This window comes from Lipotes vexillifer, unplaced genomic scaffold, assembly GCF_000442215.2.
Source record: "Lipotes vexillifer unplaced genomic scaffold, Lipotes_vexillifer_v1.1 scaffold573, whole genome shotgun sequence".
NCBI classification, from domain to species: domain Eukaryota; kingdom Metazoa; phylum Chordata; class Mammalia; order Artiodactyla; family Lipotidae; genus Lipotes; species Lipotes vexillifer.
This window is the reverse complement of record NW_006796432.1, coordinates 1,525,492-1,539,467: the sequence shown is the minus strand read 5'-3', so window position 1 is coordinate 1,539,467 and position 13,976 is coordinate 1,525,492. Positions and strand designations below refer to the sequence as shown.

The 13,976-nt window shown below is 40.2% G+C and overlaps 1 protein-coding gene across 1 annotated transcript in view; it reads left to right on the top strand.

Annotated features, from left to right (window-relative positions):
* The window catches only part of PTPN11 (protein tyrosine phosphatase non-receptor type 11), a 76,958-nt gene extending 68,813 nt beyond the window's left edge, over positions 1 to 8,145 (top strand). Inside the window, exons 14-16 of the mRNA XM_007468583.1 lie at positions 4,435 to 4,547; positions 6,768 to 6,870; positions 7,579 to 8,145. Coding sequence (XP_007468645.1) covers positions 4,435 to 4,547; positions 6,768 to 6,837 — 183 coding nt within the window. The 3' untranslated portion in view covers positions 6,838 to 6,870; positions 7,579 to 8,145. The remainder of the gene's footprint in view (positions 1 to 4,434; positions 4,548 to 6,767; positions 6,871 to 7,578) is intronic.
* Positions 8,146 to 13,976: the final 5,831 nt, after the last annotated feature.

Here is a 13,976-nt window from a genome sequence, read left to right as displayed (position 1 = left end):
AAAAAAAAAAAAAAAAAAAAATGAGTTAGGATTTTAAAACTTTTAAGTAAGTGATGTTCTCTGTCAATTCTTCCAGCTAATATTTAATTTTAAATTATATTGTATCTTTAAAAAAATTACTTCTTATGTAAGTCAGCATTTCAGTGCTAAAAAGTGTATGGTTTTTTTTTTTTTGGGCGGTACGCGGGCCTCTCACTGCTGTGGCCTCTCCCATTGCAGAGCACAGACGCACAGCCCCAGCGGCCATGGCTCACGGGCGCAGCCGCTCTGTGGCATGTGGGATCTTCCCGGACCGGGGCACGAACCTGTGTCCCCTGCATCGGCAGGCGGACTCTCAACCACTGTGCCACCAGGGAAGCCCAGGACTTTAAATTTTTAAAACCAGTTCATAAAATTCAAATACTATATAGACTCAATGAAACATTTTCTCCTCGGATTTCTTTTTTGCAACTTCTTCCCTAGACTATAAGTTCTGTAATGACTGCAATTTATAATAAATTGGTTTGGCTGCTTTAACAGAGGCTAGATAATAGTGCCTTAAACAAGATAGAAGCTTATTTCTCTATAGAGAAGTCCAAGCTGGCAGGCAATTTGGGGATCAGAGGGTATAGGGCGGGGACCTAGGTTCATCCAGGGACCCAGGTACATTCGGTCTTGTCCCTCTACTGTCCTTTAGGATGTTTCCTTTTCCACATGGTTGCAGAGAGTAGGAGGAAGTGGTGGGCAAGCAGCTGCCCTGTTAATGTAGGAGTCAGACTTTCTCTGTCGAGGGTCAGATGGTGAGTCTCTTAGGCTTCCCAGTTACATATGTTCTCTGTTGCATACTCTCTTTTTTTTTACAACCCTTTAAGAACTATTAAACTTGTGATGAAGTAACTATTCTTACAAGCGTTGCAAAAGGTCTGGGCTAGATTTGTCCCATAGGCCGTTAGTTTGCCAACCCCTGTTTTAAGGTTATGACTAGAAATTGCACACCACTTCCTCATCTGTTAAATATGGCTGGGATTTCCCTGGCGGTCCAGTGGTCAAACTCCACGCTTCCACTGCAGGGAGCGCGGGTTCAATCCCTGGTAGGGGAACCAAGATCCCCCGTGCTGTGTGGCGTGGCCAAAATAAATAATAAATAACATAAATAATAAATAGGACTAATAATAGTATCTATTTCAAAAGGTTGTTATGAGGATTAAAATGAGATAATATATTCAAATAGTGCCTGACACAAAGCCAGTGCTTAGAAAATTTTAACTGTTTTTACTGTAATAATAATTGATATTTAACTCTGTGAAAGAGAATTAGCACATTTTTCTTTTATCTCTTGATTTTTGTCATGGTTTATGACATTTATGTCTATAATTATGACAGTTGTTCAGTGTTAGTGCTGTATTTAGATCAAAACTCTAGTCCTTTTATCATGGTATCTGTTTCTCTGAATTCTTTGCTTTGATTTTGATTTATCTCTGTTGGCTAGATTTCATTACTAGCTGTTTCTTTTTTTTAAGATAATTGCATTCTAAGTTTTTGCGTGCTTAAAAATGTCCAAACGTTGGTTTTATATCTAAAGGGTAACTTAGTAGGGTATAAGATTCTTGGTTTTTTTTTTCCCCACAGGATTTTTTGGAATTATGTGGCTGTGTTGGAGTCTAAAGTCAATTTGATTATCCCCCCTTATATGTGACTGACTTTTTCTGCCTGGAGATCCAATCCAGGCATATTCTTTATCGTTGATGTTTGGGAGATTGATTGTGAAGTTTTTCCTTTTAAAATGCAGATTCAAATAAATAAATAAATAAATAAATAAAATGCAGGTTCAGATTTTTTTTTTTCCTTTGAGATTTCAGGAACATTTTCTTGCATTATGTCCTAGAATATTTTTTTCTGTTTTATTTGTTCCCATCTTCAGGAATTCCATAATATATATCAAATCTCTTAATAGCTTTCTCCATCACTTTTATGTATTTTATTAATAGTTTAAAAAATATGTTTTCCTCTAGACTGTTTACAATGTCCCTGTCTATGTTTTTAGTTATTTAGTTTTTTGCTACCTCTAATTAGACTTGAACTTACTATATTTCGTGTCTTTCTTTTATTTCCTTTTGTTGCTTCGCCAGCTTGCTTTTCATCTCCTCTGTTGTCATATAATCTCTTATTTATGCTCTTTTTTAAGAAAGCTCATGTCTGTAAAGTCTATGATATTAAGGCAGAACTATTTGTGTTCATCTTTTCTTCTTTCTTTGTTTAGGTTCTTTTTTGATGTGTTTTCTCCATCTGCCTTTTGCTCTTTGCTCCCTTTTTCCTTTTTGTACCTTCCCCGCTTCTTTATATAGGTTCTGTGCTGACCCCTTCATTACTGGATAGTCCATAGCGAGGGGAGGCAGGGTGGCTGAGGAGGTCCACAGCTTTGCTTGGGTTTGTTGTCTCAGTGCCCTGTTACCTTTGCCCTGGGAGCACATCCGTGTGTTGGTGTTCAGGGGGTCATTCTGACTCTTTGCAATGCCTGTAGAGTCAGAGGGGTTAATAATGCTCCCTCCTACCCTGCCTCTCCTCTAGGCCACCTCAGCTGGGAGGGTGGCAGTGGATGGCAGAAAAGGCTCTTCAGACTGTGGGCCTTTCTACTGTGTTGAACTGGCTCTTGACAAGCCTTCCCCCACTTCTCCTATGGCCTGCCATGGCTCAGCTCCAGGCCTTTCACTCCTGGGATGGTGACGTTCAGGGGTTTCTTTTTCCTGCTACCACCTGAGGGGTATGTGTTACTTCTCAGCTTCCTTCTTATTTTGGTCCAGTTTTCACAGTACTACATCAGAGACACTTTATAGTTTGTAGATTGGAGTTGTAGCATTCCCTTGTTTTATGTGTAGTAAGATTTTCCATTTTTTATTTAGCTGTTGTTTTTGGTGAGTTTTGAGCAAGGAGAGGAAAAAGAAATTCCACTGGTGGATTTAAATTTCTTTTATGCTTTACATTTTATTTTGAAAAATTTAAAACATTCAGTACCACACCCATAATAGAACATTTCCTTTTGTCACATTTCTTTCAAATCTTTTTTCTTTTTAAAAGCAATCAAGTGTAACCACTATATGGCTGAAATTCCGTTTGACACCCACCCCCAGGGCCACCGCTCATCTTCACCCTCGGAACCCCAAGGCAGTAACTAGCCTTGCAGTTTCTTTTTGTATTTAAAAATTTTTAAATACAAATATCTGTATACAATATGACATTGTTTTTATGTTTAGAATGTTTAGCAAGATGATACACTGTTTCATTGTTTTGCAGTTTGTGTTTTTCCACCTAACATTGTGTATGTAATCTGTTTTGATACACACACACACACACACACACACACACACACACATGCACTTTTCCTCTTCACTGTTGCATATTATTTCGTGATGTGAATGTGAGGTATTCATTGTGAGGTATTCAGTGTTCTCTTGGTGAACATTGTTAGGAATAACACGTCACTGGACATCCTTGTCAGCTTTTTCTAGGCTTGGGTGCGTGAGTTTCTCAAGAAGTAAACGTTCGAGGTTGTAAAATATATGTGCCTTTTCATCATTACCAGATACTAACTAGTTGGTACTATCAGTTGTATACCAAAGTGATGGCACCAGTTCACCCTCTCAACAACAGTGAAGGAAAATCACTGCTATACGTCAGTATTTGATATGTATACTCTTTCTAACATTTACCATTTCTTGAATAATCCTGTAATGAAGGCAGCATTATATAATGAAGATAACTTGATGGATTAGATTTTCGGAATTGGTTGTTTCTGGGTGAATTTAGGAGGAAAGAATGATAAATCATCTAACTAGGAGTCCTACCTAATGCAGTTCATTCTGTATCTGAAATGAGATTACATTTTACTGGTTTTCTCTGCCTTTTTTCCCCCAGAGTATCATTGGGCTGAAAGTAAAGTTTTAAATGTGCTAGAGTTTTTTCTGGAGTTGGGGTGGGGTGGGGACGATACGATAAAGTGTATTATTCTGCTAAGAGTGCTGCCATCTTTTGTACCTGTGTGCAGTTTTTACTTGGAGTGTGTTTATTTCTGAAACCCTTTTCCCACCTGTTTACTTGAAAATCATTAAATGTGTTGCAAGTGAACTACGAAATGATTAGATGCTAATGTGGCAAAGGACGTGTGAATTCTTAGTCCAGAAACAGGTACATTTCATTTAATACAGTAAGTTGTTAATGCATGACTCTCTGCTTTTGAATTGTGTGATTCAAAGGTCCTTTTCACCCATATGATATATTTACATGAAGGAGGTGAATTCCCTGACATTTGGTCAACATACCAGTATTCCGGGTCCAACTTGTCTGTCTGTCAAACTCTCTCTCTCTCTCTTTTTTTTCTTTTTAATGAAATGCCTTTTTGACTTCTTCATTCCCTCAAAAAAGTCACAGTTCTTCATATATGCAATCTTCACTTTTCAGAAAAGCAAGAGGAAAGGGCACGAATACACAAATATTAAGTATTCCCTGACGGACCAGGCAAGTGGAGATCAGAGTCCCCTCCCGCCTTGTACCCCAACGCCGTCCTGTGCAGAGTAAGTAGAAATGAAGGAAAATCTTTTTACCTGAACATAATCCTATAGAAAAGCTTAAAAAAATGATATGTCTTTGCAGCACATGCCTTTCCTTGGTGCACATTATTGTTGCCTTACTGGTTCTTGAGTGTGCCAGTGGCTAGCTAAACTAAATTTTAATTGACCTAAACTGAAGGCTGCTTGCTACACTGGCTAGGAGTCTACGGGACTATAAAGATATCAAGTGCTGGTTCTCCAAGGAGAATCTAATTTTTAAAAAGTATTTTATTGATTTATTTATTTGGTTGTGCTGGGTCTTAGTTGCGGCAGGCAGGCTCCTTAGTTGCAGCTCGCCAGCTCCTCGGTTGTGGCATGCAAACCTTAGTTGTGGCATGCGGGATCTAGTTCCCTGACCAGGGATCGAACCCGGGACCCCTGCATTGGTAGCGTGGAGTCTTAACCACTGCGCCACCAGGGAAGTCCCAAGAATCTAATTTTTCTTTTGATGGGGTGTGGATTGTTGCAGAGGTAGGTAACACCCTTTTTGATGAGTCAAGACTCTTCGCTATGTAAAAGTAAGTAAATTGACCATCAATGTGTCAACACAATCATGGTCTAATTTTCCACAGTCAGCAGAAATCTACTGTGGGTATTTAAACCAGGTTAGCAAACTACAGCCCCCAGGTCAAATCTGGGCCATGGCCTGCTTTTGTACAGCTCATGGATGGTTGGTTCTTAAAGGGTTATTAAAAAAACACACACACAAAGAATAATACATGACAGAGACCGTGTATGGCCCACAGAGACTACATTATTTTTAGTCTGGTCCCGTACAGAAGAACTTTGCCAACTCCATGTTTAAACTAAAACATGTGATAAGAAAATATTTGTTAAATCGATTATGTGAATAACAATTGTAAGTTATTTTTTTTCTGTATATCCTAAAGTCACTCTCTGGTATAACATTTACTTTTTATTTTCCCCTAGGAGTCTTATCCCTGTTTGCTTCTGATGTGGATTTTTAAACCCCTGTTGGCTTTAATACTCTATATAAACGTTTTTGATAACATATATGAGGCTCGTATTTACATTTGCTTTCTATTTAACATTGAAATGAAATTATATAGCAAAAGTATGCTCTCCACCAAGCTGCCTCTTCCTTCTGCCTGCTTTTTTCTTTCCCAGAGGATTGATGGGGAAAGTTGATTTTAAATTGCTCTCTGCAGTGATTTGCAGTGGAACCAGCACGTCAGGGCTCCGAGTCCCCTACATGTTGGCTCAAGAGAATTAGCTCTGACGACTCCCTTTTTACCAGTGGCCTGCCTGTGACTAATAGGTTCTCTGCCTCTCTGTTCCCGTTGTCCCCCTTGTAGGGTGCAGACCCAGGAGACCCTGGCCCCTGCTGCTTGTTTCAGCTTGTTCCTCTCTGACCAGCCCAGAGCTGCTGGGTTCCTCGTCCCCCTGGACTGTTCTGGTCTCCACTCTGCTCAGCAAAACAGAGTCTGGGGGCTTCCCTGGTGGCGCAGTGGTTGAGAGTCCGCCTGCCGATGCTGCAGGGGCCGCGGGTTCGTACCCCGGTTCGGGAAGGTCCCACATGTCGCAGAGCGGCTGGGCCCGTGAGCCAAGGCTGCTGAGCCTGCATGTCCGGAGCCTGTGGTCTGCAACGGGAGGGGCCGCAACGGTGAGACGCCCGCGTACCACAAAAAAAAAAAAAAAAAAAAAAAAAAAAGAGTCTGGGCTCTGATGCATTGGCCTTCCACCCTGGGGTCCTAAACTGCCGGTCCGCTTCATGTTCACTTCATGTCGCCGGATTGGGGGCTGAATGGATCTGTAGTCCCTGCCTAACCGTTCCTACACTTTGCCTTTACATTGCTCTGGCCCATTCAGATCCTTCTGCCCACAGTGAATACCATTCTTTTCTCTATGCACATGTCCCACCTTCCTTCAAGGTCTAACCCAATGCCTCATCCTACAGGCCTGCCTCGCTCCACCCTCCTGGAAAACAACTCTCCTTCCGCCAAACCCCGGGAGCACAGGGACTCGAGGCTTTTACTTCAGAATTATTTTGCTGTGTGTTTCTGTCCGATATCCTATCCTATAATGTCAGCTCCTGGGGGCAGAAGCTATGTCTGCGCCGCATACAGTCCTCAGAGAATAGAGTATGTGCATTATAACTATCATGTAAGGTTAAACAGTATGTCTGCGTTTTTATTGGTGTCGCCTTCCTTTTCTTCTTTTCAGAATGAGAGAAGATAATGCTAGAGTCTATGAAAATGTGGGTCTGATGCAGCAGCAGAAAAGTTTCAGATGAGAAGACCCGTCAAGACTTCAAGCACAGAAATAGGTATTTCAACAGAAGTGCTCTACTGGTTAATTGTTTATATCATTTGTGGCATTTTGAAGCAGGCAAATAATTTGTGACTGTTTTAACAAAGTGAACCATCATTGAATTTTAAAAACCAGCCTCTTTTTTCTTCTGCCTGTATTTCTTTTTCCAAGCTAGATTCATTAAATATTGAAATCAAATACAGAATTAATTCTGTGAAGGGCAGGGTTAGCACTTACAGAAAAATGGTTGATACTGGTGATGAAGAGCAGATATTATCATTCCTGCAATTTTTATTTAAGTAGGTTAACCCACGCTGTGCTGGGAGATGATTTGTAGGGATCTAGGGACTGTGGGGACATGGCACTGGATGGTCAGAGTCAGGATGCCTGAGTTTTCACCCCAGTGGGCCTCTGACTGGCTGGCTGTATGACACAGGGCACTGGACTTCCTGGGCCTCTGACTGGCTCAACTCCACATCCCTTCCAGCTCTGATGCTGGGAATTCGTCTCCCTTGTACGTCTCCTTCCTTCCAATCACCTTTTTAGACAGGGACCCAATTGTGTGATGTATGTTTAAAAGGTAAGTTTTTAGCATCTCATGTCAAAATTCCCATTTCAATGAATAGTATATTTAAAAGCTCTAAATCTACTTTAAAATGATTTACTGCCTTGCCAAACTTCTAGATGTATGCTCCTTAAAAATTCTAACTTATTTCTTTGTCAGATGTGGACTTTCCCCCTCTCCCTGAAAAGATCAAGAACAGATGCAAGAAAGTTTACATGAAGAATGAATTTGAATTTGGAAGGCTTGCATTGTGGTTGACTACCTTTTGATAAGCAAAATTTGAAACCATTTAAAGACCACTGTATTCTAACTCAACAATACCTGATTTCCAATTACTCATGTCCTCAGATAAGAAGAAATCATCTCTATGATGTAGACAGTGTTATATTTTATGGAATTTTATTTTAAATTGAGGAAGCAGTTAAATTGTGCTCTATATTTTCCAGATGATGGTGATTCAAATTCTAGTTATTGGCATTTTTTTCTTTTGATAACCTCAACAAATTTAGTTTCCCCCCTGCTTTGTGGGGAATGATAGGGCACTTGTAAGGGGAAAAATGATTGGGGATAATTAAGTAACAACACCCTATAGAAGTGAGAACAATTTCATTTATCATCACTTATCCAGTAGTGGATAATGCATTTTGATGGCCTCTTATTTTGGCTAAATAATAATTAAGCCAGTGCCCCAGACTGTCTCCCCTTGCATTGCCATTGAAAAATCATGGGGGCAGAAATCATGGGAACTTAGGATAAAAGGCATGGTTTCTTCTTAGCAGTTGACCAATTACCATTCAGCCTGTTGACTGAGAAACTCGTGGTGGGAAAATGTTTGTCATCTTTTCTTTTCATTTGAGTAATTGTATTTAGGAAAAAAAATGCATCTATGGATAACCAGTTTTGGGTTGTCACTTGTTGCTGACAAACCACCTGAAAACTGAGTGGCTTAAAGCAACAACTGGCTTTTCCCCATCTCTTCAAACTGGGCTGGGCTCAACTGAGCGGTTCCTCTCCTTGTCTTGCTGGTGTCACTCGTGGTTGGCAGGATGGCTGGGCCTCTCCATCTGCATGGGGTCCTCAGGTCTCACCTTCTCCACGTGGCCTTGCCCGCAGGGTAGCTGGACCACATTTATGGCAGCTCAGAGGTCCCAAGGGTATAAAGCAGTAGTGGCCAGGTTTAAGACTTAAACCCAGAACTGTCACAGCATCACTTCTACTGCCTTCTATTGATTAAAACCAGTCCCAGGCCCAGCCCCGATTTGCGAAGAGGAGACTGCACGAGGGCATGAAGTGGAGGTGAGGTTCCTTGGAGGCCCCCAGTGTAACAGACCATCAGAACCAGTGCCGTGGAAAAACAGGTAAAAAAAGAGGTTAGCAAAAGTAGAAGCTGCTAGTGACCTTGGGAAGCTGAAGCTGGTTATGATAGCTGCTGTAAGCTGGAAGTCAGGCAGAAACAGGGCCTTCGGCGAGCTTCCTGAACCAGTTCTGCTGGCTCTTAGCATATGTTCTAAACCATTGCTTTGGGAAACTGGTCTCTTAAGGTTGGGTGTGTTCGGGAGGGCAGAGCATTTGAAAGCAGAGCCGCCTCATTGCCCTGGCCGCTGCAGAGGGAGGTGAATGGGGTGCTTTCTTCACGCCCCTGGCTTCAGTCGGGCGCCACACCCATGCACGCGGTCAAGGCTGCAGTGTGGAGGAGCAGTCCTCATGAGGCCACTAGTCAGATCGAATTAGCAGTAGCTCATTTTTGTTTTAACCAAGCAGTAGGATTTGCTAATGTTCTACCTGAAGTGCCTTCTCCAAAGACATCCCTCTTTGCCCTGTGTGTTGAATCATCATTCAGTGAGTGTATTTTCAATTGAAGCATCATTGGTGGACTTTGTAAAGATAATAAAATGCCACGGCAGCTTTGCTGCTAAGTCATGATCTCCTTAATCGAATTCTTCTTGCTTTGTCTCCAGAAAAGGAAGGACTAGATCCAACCCTGTTAATAGCTCCTTTCTGAGGTCTTTACCTCCTTTGAAACCCTGAGGTTGTTTGGGGAGAGCCTGGCTGCCATTTTCACAGACAAAATTACATTGACTTCCCCCCCACACCTCCCCTCCCCACCCATCCATTGAACTTAGAATTGTTGAAGGTAATTACCTTCTAAGAGGAATGTAAATGACTGCTGTCTTCTTGTCAAGCCTGTAAAGAAAGAGATTCCAGTTCAGTACTTGCAGCAAGGATCTTGAATCCTGTTATTTGTATTGCATTGTCACATTGAATGGTCCTCGTTTTTGCGATAATGTTTTGACTCTGGACTTTGGGGGCAAGGTCTTTCACCAGCATACAAGGATTTGATTGTACAACATATCTGCTGCATTAACGTCTCTGCCTGTAGCTTAAGATCAGTTGTTTTTGCACTTGGAAACACCGGATCCTGGCCAGCTTCGTTTGTAATAGGACATTGATTTCATTTAGATTTCCCTCCACGAAGTCAGCACCTATTATGTGGTGTAAACTGATGCCAAGACAAGATTAATAGTCCCTAAGTTGCCTAGGTTTGTCGTGTGTTTGATGAAGGTGATTGCAGGTTCTCGGGTAAGATTACACGGGATGGATTCAGGTGGAGGGGCTGTGAAGATGGGGGAGGGGGAGGGGAGCTCGAGGTGCGGGTGTAAAAAAACAGTGGAAATGGAAGTTCCAAAGAGGTGGTTTCTGAGGAAGTCAGAGGGCCTGGGACCACAGCAGTCAGTAATAGTTGGATCAGGTTACCTGGAAAATAGGTGTGATAGCTACATGTCTGCAGTCTGCTTCTGGGTTGCTGGTAGACATTAAATTTGCACAATATTCCCATAGCTGGCTAAGTATTTTAAAATTGCAAGCATAAGATTTTATATTTGGGGTGAAGAAATTATCTGGCGTGTGGTATTGGGGTTTTTTAAAAAAGCCAAATTTCAGAGTCTTAATAGCCTGTTTTTTTTTTAAAAAAAAACAAAACAAAACAAAAAGACACCTTGTATCCAGTGTGTGGCCCTCCTGAAATTCTGGTCATCTCACCCTTTGAAATCGGTGACTTTACAAATGTGGCTAAATGGGGATGAGAAAATACATGTACTATTTTCTTGGTGTTCGTGCATTCTTTACGGAGCCCAGTTGCTTTGGAACAGCCAAGAAAATCATCAAGATTATTTTTACGGGTTATTGAGGGGTTACTAGGGTTTTTAAGAACTAATATAATGTCCTGGGTTATTTCTAGTTCAGAGGAATGTGGAAAAAGGTATGCAATTGTGAAGTGTTCTGTTGTAGCTTGTTAGTCCGTAAGGGAAACTTAGACTGTAGATGTAAGTACAAACCCAGTGCAGTTTTTGTTTTCTGTATGTTGTTGGCGGAATAAAGTTTTACATCGTAAGCACATGGCCTCCCTGATTTCAATATGCCTTTATTAGGATCTGTATTAGCCCTTAATTTCATTAAAATCTTTTTTCCTCTTCCTCTTGAAAAATAAGTTCCAAAATATAGTTTATTATATCTTCCATCCTTAAAAAGTTTGTTCCTTTTTTACTATGGGCAGTTCACATAAGGCAAAAATATTAAACAGTTGGTTTTAGTGTGTTGTATAACTTTGCTGTATATCAAACTAATTTTTACAAGTTTTCATCCTAAACCTCAAATCATGTAATTAATAATTTGCCTGTTTATTTATGACCTAATTGTGATTCTTTTATTAATAAAAGCTAATGGAAAAGGATCCTTTATTAAGTCGATGACTAGATCTACAGTTAATTTTCCTGCAGTATATGAAGTATTGTACCAGAGTATTAAAAGATATGTAATATTTTATTGATAAATCTCTCCTTTAAAAGGAATACGTTTTAGGATGTCATCATTTTGATGTGAATCATGTAAATGTTGATAATATGCACTGTTTATTATACATTAGTGTTTCAAGAGATTCACTTAATTGCCTTTTTGCCCACGTATATTATGTAGTCTATTTGCAATTGTTTTAAAAAAAAATGACATTAAAAGAATAGTTTATGTAGAGAAACATTAGTGGATGTTAATTGTCTCCTCACCTGTATTTATGGGTGTTAGTTCAACTGCTTTGCTAGTTGCAAAGCCGTATTATCAGAGTAAAAGTGTATTTGTAAACTGTATGGGAACTAAAAATTAGGAATAAAACCATTTTCGTATATTATGGTATTTGTCATTTACTTCATCTGAAATGTCCAGGAAAAACTGGAATTACAGGTCCCTCAACGTCTTATACTAGCCAAATGCTGACATTTTGCAGCTCTTATCTAGAAGGGAACCTGGAATTCAGAATGAATGAATCAGTTCCTCAAGCATTTGAGTGCCTATTTTATGAGTAGCTTTGGGAGATAGGGAATTTTATTTGGAAGAACTTATGAGTAAATAGCGAGTAAAAAGTATGTCTGTATAATGTATACAGGACATGATTAGACTTCCCTGGTGGTCCAGTCGTTAAGACTCCGCGCTCCCAATGCAGGGGGCCCACGTTAGATCCCTTGTCAGGGAACTAGATCCCGCATGCCACAACTAAGAGCCAACATGCCGCAATTAAAGATCCCACGTGCCACAACCAAGACCCGTAGCCAAATAAATAAATAAATATTATATATAAAAAAAGAATCTGTGGGTGGTTTATGGACAAAGAAATTCATGGGTTGCTCAGACTTGTTGTCGTGTCTCTACCTGGTAAGGCCATAGACCGTTTTGGGTACAAATTCTCTTCCATTCAGCAAAGATTAAATCCCCACTAGAGGCTAGGGACTGGGAAATGGATGAATAAAACAGTTATACAGGTAGTTATAATTCGATTAGAGTAAACAATAAGGGTATTAACTGAAATTGATGGTTACATAGAGGAGTGAATTACAGGGAGTTAGGATTCAATGGTGAGGATCACTTAAGCTTATTCTTGACCAGTGGGGAACCTTGTGTGTGTGTGTGTGTGTGTGTGTGTGTGTGTAGAGAAAGAGGGAAACTGTCCTTTCATTTTCTTATGGGTTCAGTCAAGGCCAGTTTCTTTGGATCTCTTTTTAGAAATGAACATGCAAGGCAAATAGCTATTTCTCTATTCAGCTCTTGCTTCTCCATTCATCTCTGAACAAAGAATAACTCTCTCTGTCATGATCTATACCAATGGCAGTTCTAGCACTCTTTTGGACACATTTTGCAACAAAATACAGTACATATTTATGAGTGTCTTTATTCTCTATCCATGCATCTACTTACTGCATTTTTAACCATTCAGTTCTTGATGAAATATAAATTCACTGTGTTGGATAATCTAGGCCAGTTTTGCTAGGACTTCCTAGTATAGAGTATAAATTATGGTTTGGAATGAGCCGTTTCATTCTGAATGTAATCATTATTGAGATAACATTTTTCAAGGGAAATATCAAGTTCATGTCATAAGGCAAAGGATTTTTTTTCCTGCATTGTAAATGTTTTCATATAAATTTACAAAGTCAATAAAGTTACATTGTAATTTAGTTTTACAATTAATGAATCATCCTTTATTAAGAAAGATAACATCTGTTCATTCAGGATTACCCTAGATAACTCAGGTGATCTAGGTCTTCCAAGTGATGGTTTTTTTTTTTTTTTTTTTTTTTTTTTTTGGCCACACCACGTGGCTTGGGGGATCTTAGTTCCCGGACCAGGGATCGAACCTGGGCCCTCGGCAGTGAAGGCACAAAGTCCTAACCACTGGACCGCCAGGGAATTCCTGGTGACGGTATTTGAATGTGGCCTCATGATTCATGAGGTCTTGTGTGCTTGTCTTTACTTTGCTTAAAAAATTGTTTTAATTGTAAAATATGGGTAACACAAAATTGGCCACTTAAACCACTTTTAAGTATACAGTGCAGGGAATTCACATTATTGTGCAACATTAAGCCATGATCCGTTGCTAGAACTGTTTTCATCATCACAACTGAAATTCTGTACCCATTAACCAATATGTCTGCTTAAAAAAATTTCCCCCCCTTAGGCTTAAAGCTCTTCTGAACTTACAAATCGTGTGTATTTTTTTTTGAGTAGGTAATATGTTCACTTAGAACAAAGTGTAAAAGGTTCAGAAGAGCATACAGTGGGAAATCTCGTCCACACCTGTCTCCCGTGAACAGTCTTTCTCATTATCCCCAAGGACCGAGAGCAACTTTGAACATATGCCCCACTGTAAGTGCTGGTTCCCAGGGTTTACATTTGTTACTTGGATGTAGAATGTTGAATTGTCCCCCAGTGAGGCTGACCCTAGTTATAGCCCTACCAGCTTCTTTCCTCACACCTTTATCAAACTACCTTTCAGACTTGAGCCCTCATCTGTCTGATAGGTGAACAAAGATAGTTCAGTGTAACTAAATTTGCATCTCTCTTAAGAAGGAGGCCAAGCATCTTTTCAAATGCTTTGTTTACGCTTTTCTGTGAACTCTTTAGGTCACTTGCCTTTTTTTTCCTTTCAAGTTCTGGGTCTGTCTTGTTTTGAGTTTAGGAATAAAGATACTTAATTCTCCATGACTGACTGACGACTGAAATTACTGAGTCAC